The 17,924-nt window shown below is 37.0% G+C and overlaps 2 protein-coding genes across 2 annotated transcripts; one reads left to right on the top strand and one right to left on the bottom strand.

Moving 5' to 3' along the window:
* Positions 1–3,115: 3,115 nt before the first annotated feature.
* On the top strand, positions 3,116–4,489 carry LOC114732418 (caffeoylshikimate esterase). Its single transcript, XM_028919698.1, has one exon. The coding sequence runs from the start codon at positions 3,261–3,263 to the stop codon at positions 4,302–4,304; it is 1,044 nt and encodes a 347-aa protein (XP_028775531.1). The 5' UTR covers positions 3,116–3,260; the 3' UTR covers positions 4,305–4,489.
* A 3,041-nt stretch (positions 4,490–7,530) lies between these two features.
* On the bottom strand, positions 7,531–17,129 carry LOC114732423 (helicase-like transcription factor CHR28). The gene is made up of 12 exons (XM_028919701.1): positions 16,708–17,129; positions 15,530–15,608; positions 14,909–15,214; positions 13,641–14,815; positions 12,679–12,750; positions 11,665–11,742; positions 10,735–11,602; positions 10,177–10,307; positions 9,721–9,942; positions 8,697–9,311; positions 8,400–8,609; positions 7,531–8,041 (listed from the first exon to the last, which is right to left on the bottom strand). Exons 1-12 carry the CDS (start codon positions 16,828–16,830, stop codon positions 7,937–7,939), a joined length of 3,984 nt encoding a protein of 1,327 aa, XP_028775534.1. The 5' UTR covers positions 16,831–17,129; the 3' UTR covers positions 7,531–7,936.
* Positions 17,130–17,924: the final 795 nt, after the last annotated feature.

The raw sequence follows: 17,924 nt of genomic DNA, 5'->3' as shown, positions 1-17,924 counted from the left end.
TTGCACATTTCTGACGGCAACCACTTCTGATAAACACAAAATGACAAGTTCACAGTAGTGAATGATAAGTTAAGTATGGCAAATGACAAGTTCCCATAATGCTTTCATACTTTTTCTGCTGGAATCACAATTTGCACATTTCTGATAGCAACCACTTCTGATAAATAGTAAATGACAAGTTTACTATGGCCAATGACAAGTTAAGTATGGCCAATGATAAGTTCCATCAGGTTTTCATACATTTTCATACTTTTTTTGTTGGAATTACAATTTGCACATTTCTGACAGTAAACACTTCTGATAAACACGAAATGACGAGTTCACTATGGCCAATGACAAGTTCCCATAAGCTTTTCATATATTTTCATACTTTTTCTGCTGAGATTACCATTTGCACATTTCTGATAGCAACCACTTCTAATAAACAATAAATGACAAGTTCACAATAGCGAATGACAAGTTAAGTATGTAAAATGACAAGTTTCGACAACATTTTCATACAATTGTAAATTTCTCTACTGAAATAACAATGTGCAAATTTCTTACAGCAACCACTTCTGATAAACAGTAAATGACAAGTCCATAATAGCGAATGACAAGTTAAGTATGTAAAATGACAAGTTCCCATAACGTTTTCATACAATTGTAAATTTCTCTACTGAAATAACAATGTGCAGATTTCTGACAGTAACTATTTCTGATAAATAGTAAATGACAAGTTCATTATGGCGAATGACAAGTATAGTATGTAAAATGATAAGTTTCATAACATTTTCATACAATTGTAAATTTCTCTGCTGAAATAACAATGTGCAAATTTTTGGCAGTAACCATATCTGATAAACAGTAAATGACAAGTTCATAATAGCGAATGACAAGTTAAGTATGTAAAATAAGAAGTTCCCATAACATTTTCATACCATTGTAAATTTCTCTGCTAAAATAATAATGTGCAGATTTCTAACAGTAACCACTCTGATTAACATCTTTCATCATCAACTTCACATCTCATTTTCTCCTAATGTATAAAACTATAGCATCAGAACTATCATAAGCCCCTCAAGAAGCATGCTCATATCAACACCAGCGGCAAATGCACTACGATGATCATATCTACTCACAAGTGCATCCTCAACCATGAAATCCCACAAGCTAATTGTCGTATCATATAAACAAAAAACCATCAAATTCCACGTATAAGGCAAGAACTTTATTCATTTAGCACTGTATTTAGAGCTCGTTTGTTCCTTACATCCCACACCTTAATCGATTTGGCCACTGAAATGCAATCATCATACTTGTTCTCAATCACAAGCTTGCAACACATGTGGGTGTTAAATAATTATGATAGAACTAGAGGAAAGAGAAGGACGAAGAGAGAGAGGAAAAGAAGAAGGAAAGGGAAGAAGATATGGAGAGGAAGAAAGAGAGAAAAAACAGAAGGGCATTTTAGATATTTCACTATCATTTCATATTTGCAATCTGGGAATAGTCCTCTGAAACCATTTTCCAAATTCAGGGTCTCAAATCGCAATTTCACATATTTATGGTCTTTATTTGCTATTTTTTCAAAAATAAATAACGATAAGTGAAATTACCTTCTATGTACAGCATAAATCATTACTTATTTGAACAATTGAAGTTTATGCGCATATTTGAATCAAAGAAATAAATAAAGCTCTTTGCTGCGATACTGATCATTCATTGGCAGATATATATATATATATAGTTATTAATTAATGTGAAAGCTTAAGATAGTGGAATAGAATGATATCTAATTTCTAAGGTGGTGTGAGTGTGTGACTCAAAAAAGTTCTAGAAGCTAATAGTTAGCATTCATCAATAGTCAACAAAAGACCAAGATACATAGAGATTAGAAGGTGCTTCTTGGATTGTAATTGTATAGATTTAATCAGAATAATTTAAATACAAGTTTTTATATGCGGTTTTTACTTCAAACGTTTATTTATTGGATGAAAATAAAAAATATTTTTTTATGTTGCACGAGTTCTTTCAAATAAAAAAAAACAAATAAAAAGTAACCTTGCACAACTTAAAGGAAGAAGCAATACAAACCCAGGCGGAGAATGATCTCATTTTTTACTATATAAATTGTGTAATTCTCTAAAGAAGTTTCAACAACCCAAAGCAACAATGATTGTTATACATATCCACAAAGCCATCGAAATTGACCTACTTCTTCTCTTCATGTCTCAACCCTATCAACTATTGTTCCTATAGTGAATTTTCTCTAAATTTTTTCTTCCAATTTAATTTATAATATGTAGAGTATTTAATTTTTTTCTATTTTGCCCTTAATTGGTTTATAATTAAATATCATGAATAGTTAAAATCTTTTTCACTTCTTTAATGAGCTAACTTTCATTATTTAACTTAACTATTCTTCTTAGTTTATGGACAGGTTAAACTAGACTACTCGTATTAAAAACTGGAGAAATATATTTTTGATGAAATGTATGACAAGTGCCACTCGTTCTATAAATCATAAACCCTCCTTGGTTTAACATCTTTTTCCTCCGCAAACCACTATTCTTGCCCAGTTGCAGAGGAAATAATAATAAAGTAATATTTTCAACTTTCATATATTTTTTTAAACTTGCAGAACTTCATTCTAAGTAAGAACGTAGACTTTATTATTGGCATCAAAATCCTGTATATCGAGTTACACGTCTTTGGCTCGAAATCCTCCAATTTTTTTTTCCTTTGTGATTTAGAAAAAGTGGACCCAGTCAGAAGTGTACCTGCATAATTTTAGGTATACCATTTTCTTTGCATCATGTGTTATGAAAAAAAATACTACCTCTACTCCTTAATATGAGAGTTAGGACATAAAATTTAGTTATAAATATAAGACTTCAATATATTTTATCTCTCATATTTATTTTTTTTCAAAGTGATATATAGTTAGTAAGGATATTTTAAGAAAGATAATATCTTTTTACTACAAGTAACTATCTTAATTAATTTTTTTAATCCATTTAAATTACTCAGCTTGTCACGTTGAAATCATTATATTAGGCTCCTACTGTCCTGCACGCTGCCTTTGTTTTTTTTTTTTGGGCCTATTATGTTACAAAACCAATCCAAACAATTTTTCCCCTTATAGACACGGCGTAAGGTCCAATCAATAAATACAACGCATAGCATAACGAGCTGACCCAGTGACCCACCTGAGTCAAAGGAATTCGTACGCGTCGACTCAGTGCAAAAGTCACGCGGCAAGAATCCAGGTCCAACACATGATTTGTGGACGCAATCTGCTGCACAGAAACAGGATAGCCGGACATAGCCCATCGCTTCCACGCCCTCCAACAATGGAGGAACGTCAAAATCTGCTTCAAGCTTACCCTCACTACTGGGGCTTCACTCCCGAGCAAGACTTCTACGCTCAACAGGGAATCTCATCTTCTTCATCGTCCTTCACCACTCCCAGAGGCCTCTCCCTCTTCACGCGTTCATGGCTTCCCCTCACCCCTCCACGCGCCGTCGTCTTCATGGTCCACGGTTACGGCAACGACATCAGCTGGACTTTCCAAGCCACCCCAATCTTCCTCGCTCAGATGGGTTTCGCCTGTTTCGCTCTCGACCTCCAAGGCCATGGCCGATCTCAAGGCCTCAAGGCCTTCGTTCCTAACGTCGATCTCGTTGTCCAGGACTGCCTCTCCTTCTTCGGATCCGTCAAGCAAGACCCGAACTTTCAGGGCCTGCCCCGTTTCCTCTACGGCGAGTCCATGGGCGGCGCGATCTGCCTCCTCATCCATTTGGCCGATCCAAAAGGGTTCGACGGAGCCATACTCGTCGCACCCATGTGCAAAATCTCCGACGAGGTCAGACCCAGATGGCCAATTCCTCAGATTCTTACTTTTCTTGCGAGATTTTTCCCCACTTTGCCTATTGTTCCCGCCCCTGATCTCTTGTACAAGTCCGTGAAAGTAGATCACAAGAAAGTCATCGCAGGCATGAATCCGATGAGGTATAGGGGAAAACCCAGATTAGGGACCGTGGTGGAGCTTTTGAGGGTCACTGATTATTTGAGCCAAAGGTTGTATGATGTGAACATTCCATTTATTGTGTTACATGGGAGCGCAGATATTGTAACAGACCCAAACGTGAGTCGAGAATTGTTCGAAGTGGCAAGGAGTGAAGATAAGAGAATAGAGGTGTACGAAGGGATGATGCATTCTCTACTGTTCGGGGAGACTGATGAGAATGTAGAAATTGTTCGCAATGACATCGTCTCGTGGCTGAATGATCGATGCGACAGGACAATAACAATTGATTAAAAAGATGGGTTTGTTTGATCGATTGATCATATTGTTTTTATTTTGACTGATTATTGTTTCTTTGATCTCTCCAGCACCAAATTTGGTGCCTGTGGTGAAATTATTATCCGATGGCATATACATATTGGAACCCCACTTTGAATTAAGCTTTTGCAATGAGAATCGTTATGGCGGATTATGTTTCTTCAATTTGGGGGGGGGGGGGGATGAGGGGATGTGTTCTGAGAGTTTGCAGGGCGATGGAGAAGGAGAATCATACGATACTTTCGTTTCGGGTTCGCAGGTTAACGAATGACGAGGTCTATTGGTGGCAGGGGAATGTAAAGATCGGATTCGATGCACTGAATTTCGGTTAAATAGATAAATAAATAATCGATCCACTGAAGTGGACAAATATTATTGGACTAACGCAGGAAATGCCTGACAGTGGGCCTCTCAGCTCTGGCTTTGTCCTCGTATTATATGGAGCGCAATGTTTCGCAAAAGTTGCAACCATTCCGAGAAAGAAGATGTTTGGTCCAAAAATCTAGTAAAGAATTTTACATGGAGAAAAATAACCCGAACAAAGAGACAAGTACCCATGCTAACAGTACCTCTCGAATATAATTATTTTTAATAGAAAAATACCTGTACGGGAAAATACAATGATTGGTTCTCATAATTTACCTTCATTTTGCTTTTGGTCCCTGAAGTTTTAAACCAGAGCTTTTGGTCCCTCAAGTTTGTTTCGTTTAAAACCGTTAGTCCCTCTAATTTAAAAAGGATTTGGTGTTTGTGTTACGGTGTTAATTATGCTAACGTGTCTTTTGACATTGTTTAATTCGCTGACATGGCATGTTGACTAGGCAACAAGACTTAGTGATTAGTTTGCCAACTTGGATTTGTGATTTTAAAAAACAAGAAAAAACAAAACAATACCCACACTTGAAACAAAACGCACATGCATGATTGAGTGGGAAAAAAAAAAAAAACAAAGACGGTTAAAGGCTGAAGGAAAAAAGAAGAAAACACTAGGTCAAGTTGGACCCACAACTGGAGAAGCCTTACGTGGCCGTCACTGATGCAGTTGATGCCGACGACCGTGGGAGAAGGTCAATGAAGGTCACAGGAGCATTGTCGTCTGCATTTCATTTTGTTGAAAGGTAAGGATTCTTCTTGTTAGTTTGTTCGAAAAGAGCATGAGCAATGGTCTGTTGTGGTGTGCTCTTTGAATGCTTTGTTTTTATTATTATTGGTTCTATAATCAATAGAGCTTCGATGCTATGTTTTTTTGTGGTTTGTTCTTTGATGATTAGTTTTTCTTATTAGTTTTATATTATAGATGGCATATAGAAAGTAAAGAGATGATTGATTTTTGTGGTTCTTCCATATCTTGTACAATGATAAAATATGCTTTGTTTTAGTAAATGACAATAGCAAAATTCATGATTGGATTCTTTGGTTATCGTATATGCTTTGTCTTTTTTTTTAAAAAAATAATCATGGGTTTGCTATGCGTACATGTTCTGGACTGAAATTACATGTTAGTGACAAATTTAATCTATAGACTTTGGGTTTTCATTGAGTCACTATCATTCTTTTCTATTTAATAAATATTTTGGACTGAAATCGTGGGTGATGCTATTTTGAAATTTGTGACAATGGCTTGCCTTACCTGGAATCTTCTTGCTTTCTACACTCAAGTGATCATCATATGAAAAAAAAAAAAAAACAGTAAGCAATCTCTTGATAAAATATTAATATTTGTTGTCTCATCATATTATTTTTTATGTATTACTGTGGAGAAGAATATTGTTTACCCCGATTGTTCACTCCTGTATGTCAAACAATACAAAATAACATAAAATTCTTTACCCCAGTTGCTCACTCAAATTATTACATGAAGATGTAATCCACAAACCTTATAATTTGGGCACTTCACAAACCTCCTACCATAATTTTGCTTTGCCCATGAAGTCAAAATTATAACCTCATCTCCACATTTACATCGTTCACCACCCCTCTGGGCTACCATTCTACCCATGGTGTTCGATGAGGAACTTCTAGTAGAAGCCATGAAATTTCACTGCACATAAAATAAAATTATATACAAGGTTGAAGATAGAGAAGAAGATGAGAGTGCAGACAAAATCAAAGGCTGTAGATTGGGAGAAAATGAAAACGATTTACCTTTCAAATAAAGTCTCGAATGCTCTTTAACCTTCATCGGACCCCCTTTGCATTCACCGCATATTCTTTGACCTTTGCTGAATCTTCTCTGCCTTCTCTAACACTCTGCCCAGCACCGATGCCCAACTTTCCCTTCTCCTTTTTCTTCTTAACCTCAACTAAGATCTCTCCTGATGCCCCAGCCTTCCCTTTTCCTTCGTGCCCTGTGTGTGTTTTACATTCACCTCTGTTTTTTTTAATAAACAATTTTCAGGTCCAGGTCACCCACCCATATAATCACAAATTTATTTTTACAAAAAGGACTTCCAAGTCATAAGTCCATATAGCATGCCTCGTCAGCAAATTAAACGATGTTAAAAGACACGTCAGCATAATTAACACCGTTAACACAAACACCAAGTCCTTTTTAAACTAGAGGGACTAACAGTTTTAAATAGAAAAAACTTCAAGGACCAAAAACTCCGGTTTAAAATTTCAGGGACTAAAAGCAAAATAGAGATAAATTATGAAGACTAATCGTTGTATTAACCCAATAAAAAAATATTTAGAAGAAATTGTCTTGAGGAAAAAAGCATGTAGATATTTGGGCGATAGGATATACATTTATATAATTCATTAAACTAATAATTTAACTCCTCCATTTTTCACTTCAATTTGCTCCATAGGCGAGTTTGTTCCACTAGAATTTTAATAATCTCTTCTTTTCGATTTAATTTTCTAACATTACTTTGTATTTTTCATAACTTATTTACAAAATATGATAATTTTCATAAATACCATATCACATGATAATTTCCTCAAGTATTAATTTACTAATCCATTATTTATTTTAAAAAAACACCACGACAGATTTGTCATCCAAAAACATGCATAATTTCAATAAATTGTTTCTTCAAGTATTTATGAGCCCCAAAAATAAAATCCTAAAAATTCACATTCTGAAACTGCTAGATATATATGACGCTAAATTTTTCTATATAAATAATATGATATGATATGATATTGATTGATGACAGATTGTGAGGCGGATACATGGGCCACACCCACCAGGCAAGGGTTTGAAATTTAAACATACGGCTCAATAAAAACACAAACAAACAAACAGAAGAGCGAGTAGACTAATCATTATGAGAAAGACTAAACCTTCTATTATTTACAAGAAAAATCTGAGAATCTATCTGCCTTCCTGTCTGCAACTGCTCCTAGTCCCCATCCTATACAAATGTATGAGACTAAACCAAAATTTCCAGGTAAAAGAATGAATCATCTCAACCAAAATATAATGGCAATACATTTAATCTTTTCATGTCAAACGTCACCAGAACCCCCGTGGTTACTGTCAGTATTGGTTAGCAAATGTCCTGTTTGTTGTTTCCTGACTTCTGCAGCCACCAACAGCCAACCCCCTTTTTGGAGAGAAAATCCAAAAACAAATTTGTATCTGTACGAATGTATGTGCCTAATCACATCATGAACAAGTATTTTAAATCATCCACTGTGAGGCGACTTTGACGACCGCCAGTTTCATCTTCTCCAAACGCAGATGCAACCATCTTCCGCTTCTTTTGCTGCAAGGTACATTAAATAGTTTTTTTCCGCATGAGCAACGAGCAAAATCCACACGTCTGAAACAGTAGACTAGATAACACTGGTGTATCAACTAAAGTGCTGACTACAATAACATAGAACTCATATTCCTGCACCACCACTTTCTTCTAATTACATAAAACCAGAACAATCAACTTGCAGTGCAAGAGGCGTCTGAATTTTCCTTTTATGTTTATTAAAATAAGTTAAAAAAAAAGTCAGAACAAAGTGGGGGAACTACAGAACCCAAACCGAATAGTAAACAATGATAAAAGAATCTGCTCTTAAAACGTGTATTGATGATTGATGGTTTAAGAAATTCAAAAATTCTTGCAATACCTGTAGAGCTAAAATCCGATCTTCAACTGTATCTCTCACAGTCAACCGTAAAACAGTCACAGGGCGAGTCTGCCCAATTCGATGCGCTCTGTCAATTGCTTGATCTTCTGTTGTTGGATTCCACCATAGATCAAGCAAAAGTACATGGCAGGCAGCTACCATGTTGAGGCCGAGGCTTGCAGCTTTCAAAGACATAATCATAACTGTTACCTGCCAGATAAAGTGCCCAAGATAAATAAGACATGGGAGATCTATAACTTAAAATCATGCAATCAAGGGACCTAAGATTTCACAAACCTCTGGGAGAGTATTGAAATCTTTAACGGCTTTATCCCTAGCAACAACCGACATTGTGCCATCAAGCCTCCTATACTGAATTGAAGAATTCTTAAGACATGCTTCAAGCAAATCCAACATCCTTGTCCACTGAGAAAATACAATAGCTTTCTCTCTAACAATTGAATCATTGGAGCTTCCATCCGACATATTTTGACTCTCAGGAAAATCCTTGAAAGATTTCACCTCGTTGGCGTCAGAGGAATTCCCATGGCTGTCACTATGTTCATCAGAATTAGTCTGCATTGAAATACTTTTTGATGCATTAACCTGTGGCTTACACAATGAGTTCAACACCTCAAGAGCAGCCTTAATTTTTGAAGAATCAATTGGCTGACTCTGAGAACAAGGCTCATAACCCTCCACTTCAGAACCAGAGCAATCAACCAAACTATTACTAGCCTGGTCAGAAAGAGAGCAGTTCAATGCGGCTCTGGAGAACACCGAAGACATACTCAATTGAGCTTTGCAATTTGTAGTAGGGCACTGGTTGTCATCACCAGTGAGATGTTCAGAAATGCACTGGTTACAAAAGACATGACCACAAGATGAAACAACTGCCTCTTCAGGAGGATCCTGTTGAGCAAGAAATGGTAAGAGAAGGGTACAAAAGCAATAGTTCTTAAGATATTTGGTCAAAAAAATAAGATGGTAATTATGATGTGACAGACTTCCATTCCTTAGAACTTGACAGCCTATCATAGCAAGGAATGATAGCATGACTCATACTTCAACCATACTCTCTGCATTTCCCTCCAAAAACAAATAATTAACAAGTAAAAACAAAAAACCCTTTCCATTTCCACTCCTACTGACTACCTTTCACCTTACATCTCTCCTCCCAGGTGCCAACTAAGAGATCACCACAAATCCAACAAACTTGCATGCAAGCAAATAAAGATCGGGGCGGAATCAGTTATATTCATCTACAAATACAACTGAAAAATCCATGTGTGATGTGTGTGAAATGGTGGTCAATACGTACATTACAGATGCCACAAATAGCCAAGGAAGCCTCCAAACAGTTGAAAAGTGATGTTCGTTTTTCCCAAGGAAGTTTCTTTGCCATCTCAACTGAAGATCTCCATAGAGAGTTAGAATTGTAGCGCTTAACAAGCAGAGGATGATCACAAGCTTGTCGAAGACGTAAAAGCATCAACAGAATGTTGACATAATTTTCCTTAACAGTTCCAGCATTAGCATATTCCTGACATGACATGCCAAAAATGCAATTTAAGATAGTTTAAAGCCAAAAAATGCAACCACTGGCATATTGTTGGGTATTAATAGCTTTTTCTTAGATTTGAAGGGAATTAAAAAAAAAATCACCAAAAAAGGGGGAAAATATGCACACATGCACACAAATAAAAGGATTAGAGAAAAAGGGGGAAAACATGCACAGATCCATGTCAATCAAAATCTGTCCCAAAAATGATCAAACCTGAAACTGTGCACGAGAATCAGCCTCCAGTCTGGAATAGAAATCACGCTCCTCTCTTGAAAAATCCACTTTTTTCAGCTGCACATACTTAGGTGGCAGTGTAATAATAGGTTCTCCATCAAGAAGTGTGCCTAGCAAATGATAACCATGATATGGTTAGAAGCATAATTCAAAGTTCAAACTAAGCCACCAATGATCATAAAATTAAATGAGTTCATGCAATATGCAGTAGCAGGGGGCTGTGGACTCTTACTATTCGCTTGAAATTGAAGAAAATTATGTTCATGCATACTACAGAATCATGTATCCCAACTCCAGAATCAACAGTCTAAGCTTTTAATTAGGCACATCGCCCAACCACTACAAAAACTAAAATAAACCTTCCTGAGCCTATGCCTAACTTATCTGCTATCAGATTTGGAGCATATAACACAAACTTCGAAAGTAAATAACATACTAAATAGAAAGGTAGATTTTACAACAGAACTGAGAGAACAGACTAAGGGAATCAATGAAAACAGTGCATTATCGCCTAGCTGTGAAGTTCTTGGATCTAACCTTTTGTCCTGCGTAACATTATTGTCTTCAAGACAGCTTGTAGCTTTCTATACCCTCTGTTTGGATTTCTGTTTATTGGAATCTTAATAGTAGAACAGAATGTATTATAGATAGCATAAGGGTCATATCTGAGAAATCTAAAATAACTATAAAGATCATCAATAGCATTCTGGATAGGAGTTCCAGACAAGCACCATCTTCGCTTTGCACGAAGACCCCAGCAGGCCCTTGCAACTTGAGTTCTGTGGTTCTTTATACTCTGGGCCTCATCCAAGACAACTCTAAACCATGCCACCTTTGCTAAAGGGCGAGCAGAAACCTCAAGCAAAGCATGGTCTAATCCCTTCTTGCCACTTCTACTAGAAGAAGGGCATTTCCTCTTCTTACTAGGTGGTAGACCAGCATGAACATCAGATTTTCCTTTCTCTTCTTCATCTTTGTCAACCAGAGGCTGCTTAGGTACCTCCATGCTGACAATTGAATAAGTTGTCAGAACAACATCATACTTGGCCAGCATATACGGATCTTTGGTTCGGTTGCTTCCATGGTACACTAGCACAGAGAGATTTGCTTTGCTGGTTACCTTATTTTGCAACTCTTCAGCCCATTGCCGCAGGACACTGGTGGGACAAACAATAAGCGTTCCTGCAGATGGCCTTCCCTTTGTTTGCATCAACAAATTCTTGTTTTCGATTGGACTTACACTGGGCCTGTCTTCCTTCACTCCACCACCCTCGGCAAGGACATCATCATCGACATCCAAATTCAGAGTTTCTAATTCACCCTTTTGTGGATTTTGGCAAGCTATAAGTGCTGGAGGTCTTTCCTTCAGTATCAAAGCAATAGTCGACACCGTTTTTCCAAGTCCCTAAAAGAATAGAATTTTTAGGAAAACCAAAAAGAAGAAGAAATTACAAACAGAGCTCTTACCTGATCATCTGCAAGGATTCCCCCTGAGCAGTATAAACTTGATGTTTCCTTTTGAACCATCCATGACAAAGCAATTCTCTGATCAGAACAAGTAGATAACAACTACAATTAGACATAAAACACATGGGTATACAAATTAAACAAGTCACTGAAACATCATAAAAGATTAGGCCCATCAGACTAATAAACTGAAACTCTGTAGTCACACAACTAAAAAAATATCACTTTGAAAAACAAATGACTGAGATTTTAATTTGTTGAGAACAATATTTAACCCCAGGAACAAAAATTATCTTAGTTTCTGATACATATGTATGGCTAACGGTATCGTAGAAAGTGTAGAAATATTAGGGAAGGAGAGGAGAAAGACTAGGAAGATAGAGTCAGAGGAGAAGAAAGAAAGAGAGAGGGAGATACTGAACTTTATACTTCATCAAAGAAAACTACAACAACTGAACAATTAGATAGTCCCCCTAATATACATATAAGAAGAACACATATATGTCCTCTTGATTAACAACTAACTACCTAGGATCCTAACTAACCTAACTACCCGTGGCTCATAGAATTAGCATACCACATAATAATATTTATGTTATATATTCCGTGGCTCATAGGATTAGTGCGCCACCCCTTAACCCTTCAACTGGCACATTTAATATTTATGATTTACATATCATGTATATATGGATTATATTTTCATTCAATAAAAAATATATGAAATATTAGAAATAGAAATCATAACCCATAGGAGTGAAAGATGACAACTTTGATACCTCCCATCTTTACAACAAGGGAGTGATCAAACTCACATTAGCTGAGTCAAAAAATATTGACAGTATTATAGACATGATTCAATCATTTAGTACATAACATTATTGGTTAGATCAGATCCAGACATCAAGACTCTGGTCCAACTTCGTTTCAGTATTGAAGTTGCTGCAGAACAAGCATTAAAAAGAATATTCATGAAGAGCCACATCAAAAAGAGGGAAAAAGAACTTTCAAAGCAACCTGATGTCTTAATAGAGGAACAGCCATCAATCCATCTGGAGGTATAACTTCTGACTTTGGCTGAGATAAATCCTGCAGCGGACATCAGAATTTATTCAATCGGTTTCAATTGCAGGCAACAGAGTACGTCTTTTTCTAGTTGGGGTCAACATACAAGTCTGTTAAACTTGACATTAAAGGAAGCATGGAAGTCTTCACACAAGGCCACATGAACAAACAAGTGTAATGCTTTGGACAAGACATGTCAAATGCTTATGAGCTCCTAATGCTATATCCACACAATGCACAAGGGACTCAAAGGCGTACAGAATTATGAATGGAAGATAGCAAGTGGTCAAGCATATATAAAGAAATTGAGCTTGCCACTCAGTCATGGAATCATATAATGTTAGTTCAGGTTCTGATATATGTGATCAAGGTAACCTTAGTTCAAACTTATAAATTCATGAGATTCCCACCAAGCTCAAACGTTGTGTTTCTACTGAAATGGAGACAGCTTTTAAACTTCACCAATCATGAAGCATTCAAAAGAAACAAACGATTACAAGCACAAATGTAAAACTGAACTTGTACAATAAAATACAATGATAACATGATAAAGGAGACCCAATAAAAATTGTAAACATTAGCATTTTAAAAACTGCTTGCAATTTGCACAGAAATCTTCAAAGTAGCAAGATTTTTTTCTTATGGAGAAAAGCAACCATAAGATCATTATCTAACAAGGTAAACTTAATATTGATGTGTCAATAACCTAAAGCATGGTATAAATTGCAATGCGTCTCCATTGCTTCATCTCTTTAAAAAAAAAAAATTAATATCATAAACACAACAATTTGAAGTCATGATTACCACATATTAATATTAATCCTAAGAAGTTTTACCACATATTAATATTAATCTTAAGAAGTTATGTGCACTGCACAAAGAGTTATGCTAATCCTGAACGTAAAAATGGTTACCTGTAGTGCAGCTCGTAATACATATTGCTCATCAAAGGCCTTCGACCTTGTGCTTCGTGACATGCAAGGTTGTGAATCACCATATGGAGAGTACTGTGATATCTTATGAGAATTCCAATGGTCTGTCGACCGATTCACTGGTGCAGGATGACTAATGCTTTCAATCACACAGACATCAGAGTCATCATCCTCAACATGGGATTTCTCTAAAAAATTACTGTGAACCAACTCAGCGCCAGCTTTTGAAATGTGAGAATCAAAATTCCTACACTGAATCATTTTTTCCTCCCCTTCATTCTTAACATAACCAAACTGCTCCTCAGTGCCAATTGATGCCTGGGTATAGGGCAAAGATTTGTTTAAGGCTTGTCTATTCAAATTAGCTGTGTCTCTTAAAAATTTACAACCAGTACCATCAATCATTCCTTGATAATGATGTATGTTGGATAATACATCAGCGTCTTTAGCCTCGCACTCTAACAAATTAAGACCATAATTTCCCATGGAAGGAAAAGCACTATTTAACTGATTCATCTCTAGGCCTCCTTTTAATTGATTCATCTCTTGGCCTCCATTAAACTCAGAGTAATTTTCAAAAAGAGAGTTCTGGTAAGGTGTAATCGGTTGATCTCTTTCACCTTTGACACGAGCTACTTGCTCTTCACATGGATAGTATGAAACATTACCAGGAAAAAATGAAGAAAATTCACTATCTGCTGATAAGAATTGATTATCTTGAAAAGAAATCCCACCAGTAGAACTGGAATGCATGTTACTACTCACACGTGAGGCATCAGCCACATATTCCATGTTTTCACCCTTCACATTATCAAGTATTTCTTGATTTGGCCAAAACTGAGAGCCAGAGACATTAGGCAAATAAGAAGCAAGTGACAAGTCAGAAGGTAGAAGTCTATCATCGGTACCCTTATAACCATGCAAGGATGAAAAGTAGTCACGAGAATCACCAAGAGCATTGAAGCCTCGGCAAATAGTAGAATTGGTTGATGTTCCAATATGTGAGCCTCCATTAGCATCCATGAATGACATTTCAAAAGACGTACACGAGTCAGATTCCGGCTGCCCAGAAACTCCTTCACACATATCTTCATCAAAAGCTCCATATTGTGCAAAACTTACGTCACTATTCTCAATCATAGGGCTGTAAGAAGCATCTGCAAGTAGAAAATAAAATCAGACGGGACCCCATTTTAAATCAACAATGGTCAAAATTCAAAACCCCAAACCACATTGAAAACCACACATACATTCAGACTTAACGTCCTCTCCCACATGCTTGAGTTGGCTTTCCTTTTTTTCCTTCCAGAGAGGATTCAAGTTCAAATTATCCCCACAAACCGATGTATTGTTGAAATGTGGCTCGGGAGCACTAGGTTCCAAAGATTGGGCTGGCACCTCACATCCTGAAGTTCCTTCCCTTTCTGTGTAGCAAATCTCGTTACTTCCATCCAGAGGATCCAACTGCTGAAAACCATCAGGGACAGCATGAGAGGAGGAGCAAGTCTGTGAAGGAGGTCCTTGATTTTCATGATCACAGCAAAGCATGGAATTTCCTGAAAAGTCGGATAATACAAATGAGGTCTCGACCATAGATTATGCATGAAAGCTAGGCGGAGAAGAGCATAGGACTGAACCCAAAATATAAAATTCAGAATGCAGAACAGAAGAGATAACTTCTTCCAACACCTGGGACCCCATTGTAGAGGCCTAACAAATAAGACAGAAGCAATCCAATGTGAATAAAAGCAATCATACATTAAATTCAGGAGACGGCCTAACCAAAGATATCGACTTCTATTGAATGACCAATAAATTTGAAGAGCAATATAAAAGCAGAAAGGGCCAAAAAGACATTAAAGTCCACATACCGCTTTGAAGCTGAAAATTATCGTGGATGCTGGATTCGCCAGGTGAGACATTTTTTAATGAAAAACCCTCCAGACTACTCTGCATTGTGATGTGCATAAAATTATTACGGAAAATATTAGCACTGAGAAATCTTATTTCATACAAGGAACATTAAGCAATCTAAGCTATGATTGCCCATTCCAAAGCAACTCAGACCACAAGAAATTAAAGAATGAAGAATTACAATAGATGGTAGGTAGGGACAGAGCAATCGAACTCAGGAGTCTAATCTTAGCGCATAGAAGTACAACAAAATCAGTAGGCATTTACCAAGGAGTTTAACTTGTAGCACAGAAACAGGCCAGTGGTTATTTTGGATTAAAAGAAACTTATCTCATCAAAATAACAGCATCAAAATTTTGTTTAATGTCAAAGGCAGTGCGAGGTAAACACGTTATTCCGTCCCCACTCCACAGGAAGTCACAAGTCATAACTAATTAAGTGGTATTTCTTTGACAACCACCATTACATTTATTCTAATTTTAGTTCAATTTGTTATACTACTTAAGTTTAACACTATATCAGAAACATTACTCCTTTCTTTCTTATTAGTTTCCAAAGATGTATTATTTATGATAGAAAATCCTTGTTTTTTACAGGAGGACTTGCGTTAGTGAAGTTGATTTACTTCAAAAAGGGAAGATTCTGGCGATAATCTAAGTTCTACTCAGTGCCAAAAATTACAAAGGAATCGTGCATAATAGTCACACGACTTTACGATAAATATCAGCAAGAATAATCAAGCATTAAATTCCCAGGCAGATGCGACTGCGATCTTTGAGAAACTGAAAACTAAAATTATAGGAAAACCGATGTTGCCCAGAAGAAAACGTATAAGCGAGGCATCCTGAAACCAATGAGTATATGTACAGACTGGTATGCAACACAGAATACTGAAGCCTAGTTTCGAGAGTTCTTAGGGAAGCAATCCTACATATCTACATGACACTTGCAAGGTTGAATACCACTACCAGGCTGCTGTGCAAATCCGAATTCTCAATAATCTCATCTCACAGCAATAGAATTTGGAATTCTTCGGACTTAATTACAAAGAAGGAACACCCAATCAAAGCTCCGATAACCAATAACACAATCCAGTCTGTTCCAATGAAAGTGACAAACCAATTCGAAGCCCTACCTCCGAAGGATCACAATCCTCATCAAGGACATTCAAAACGGTGTCAAGATCTATAAACAACTTATCATCAGCATCAGCATCTCCGTCAACCAGGTCCGAGTAATCGAACCCCTCGTCCGCCATCACCAACACCGGCAGGAAAAAAGAAACCTCAAATTCTGTCCGAGCAGAAACCCTAGCTAGATTTCAAACTTCAAGAGAGCAAAACAGAAACAAAAGAGCAGCCCCTAAAGTAAAGCGTGCCCGTTCCGATTCCGCCGGTCCAAAAGCAGCAGCGACAGTTCCAATCTCATTCGCATAGGGAGAAAATTCGGGGGCCAAAACGACAGAGAAACGGAAATCTCGACGCCAATTTCTTAGAAGGTTCGTGATGCGACTTTCGCCTCCCGTATTGAAGAGGTAAACCGTAAAAGCTAGAGAGGACAAAGTCGTGGCTCGTGAGGAATGTGGTGGCGTAGGTTTAAATAGGGTTTGGATTTGTAGGGAGGGGGGGCGTAGGTTAATAAATTGTGCCCCAACCTTTTTATATGATTGGCCCTTTGCAAATTGCGATCTCTGATTTTAAGTTATTTACGCGCGGGACGGAGAAAGAGAGGCCTCTACGACGTCGTTTTATCGAAATGCGGGTCCTTTTCAGCCATATCACGTTTTGTTTTTTATTATTTGCGAAGCTGACCAATGGAAGCCAAGAGGTGTCGTGACTCTTCACGCCACCCATCGGCGCCTGCTTTTATTAATCCTATCATAATCTTATTAGTTAAATTAATTAATCCATTCCTTCCTCGTTATTAGCATTAAGACATAGAAGATGAGCGTTCCTAAACTACTGTGTGAAATGATTTTTTAAACTCTAGGAAGAATTAATACTTTGTTACTTAAAATTACCCTCATCGGTAAAGAAAACCCTTTTGTCATAAAAAAAAAACTTTTACCGCATCCGATTCTTAACACAGGAGAATTAGATAAATCATTTGAAAATATTAAAAAAAATTAGTTAAATATATTATCTAGTTTATATATTTGAAACCGGAAGTACTAGTTGAGTTGCCTTCTTTTTAAATATAAAAACGGGGTATTGTTGATTATTATTGCCATTGACATCATCCCCTGCATCTAGCCAAACGGCTCTCACTCCACATTCCATTGAATATATCTATATGTATCTATATGTATCGCTATATATGCAGCTTTCCTCGTGAAGAAAATGCTAATGCTAA

Source organism: Neltuma alba, unplaced genomic scaffold, assembly GCF_004799145.2.
Source record: "Neltuma alba isolate B1F8T4 unplaced genomic scaffold, ASM479914v2 tig00012910_pilon, whole genome shotgun sequence".
Classification (NCBI taxonomy): domain Eukaryota; kingdom Viridiplantae; phylum Streptophyta; class Magnoliopsida; order Fabales; family Fabaceae; genus Neltuma; species Neltuma alba.
The sequence above is the reverse complement of the archived record's forward strand: the minus strand, read 5'-3'. Positions and strand labels throughout refer to the sequence as shown.

What these genes read in the sequence shown, in the direction of transcription:
- LOC114732418 (XM_028919698.1), top strand. Translation starts at nt 3,261, where the DNA reads ATGATTTGTGGACGCAATCTGCTGCACAGAAACAGGATAGCCGGACAT.
- LOC114732423 (XM_028919701.1), bottom strand. Translation starts at nt 16,830, where the DNA reads ATGGCGGACGAGGGGTTCGATTACTCGGACCTGGTTGACGGAGATGCT. An exon ending in ATTTCAATACTCTCCCAGAG is followed by an intron (nt 8,610 to 8,696) that starts GTTTGTGAAATC and finishes TTTATCTGGCAG; the next exon opens with GTAACAGTTATGATTATGTC. An exon ending in ATCGGATTTTAGCTCTACAG is followed by an intron (nt 8,042 to 8,399) that starts GTATTGCAAGAA and finishes TGTACCTTGCAG; the next exon opens with CAAAAGAAGCGGAAGATGGT.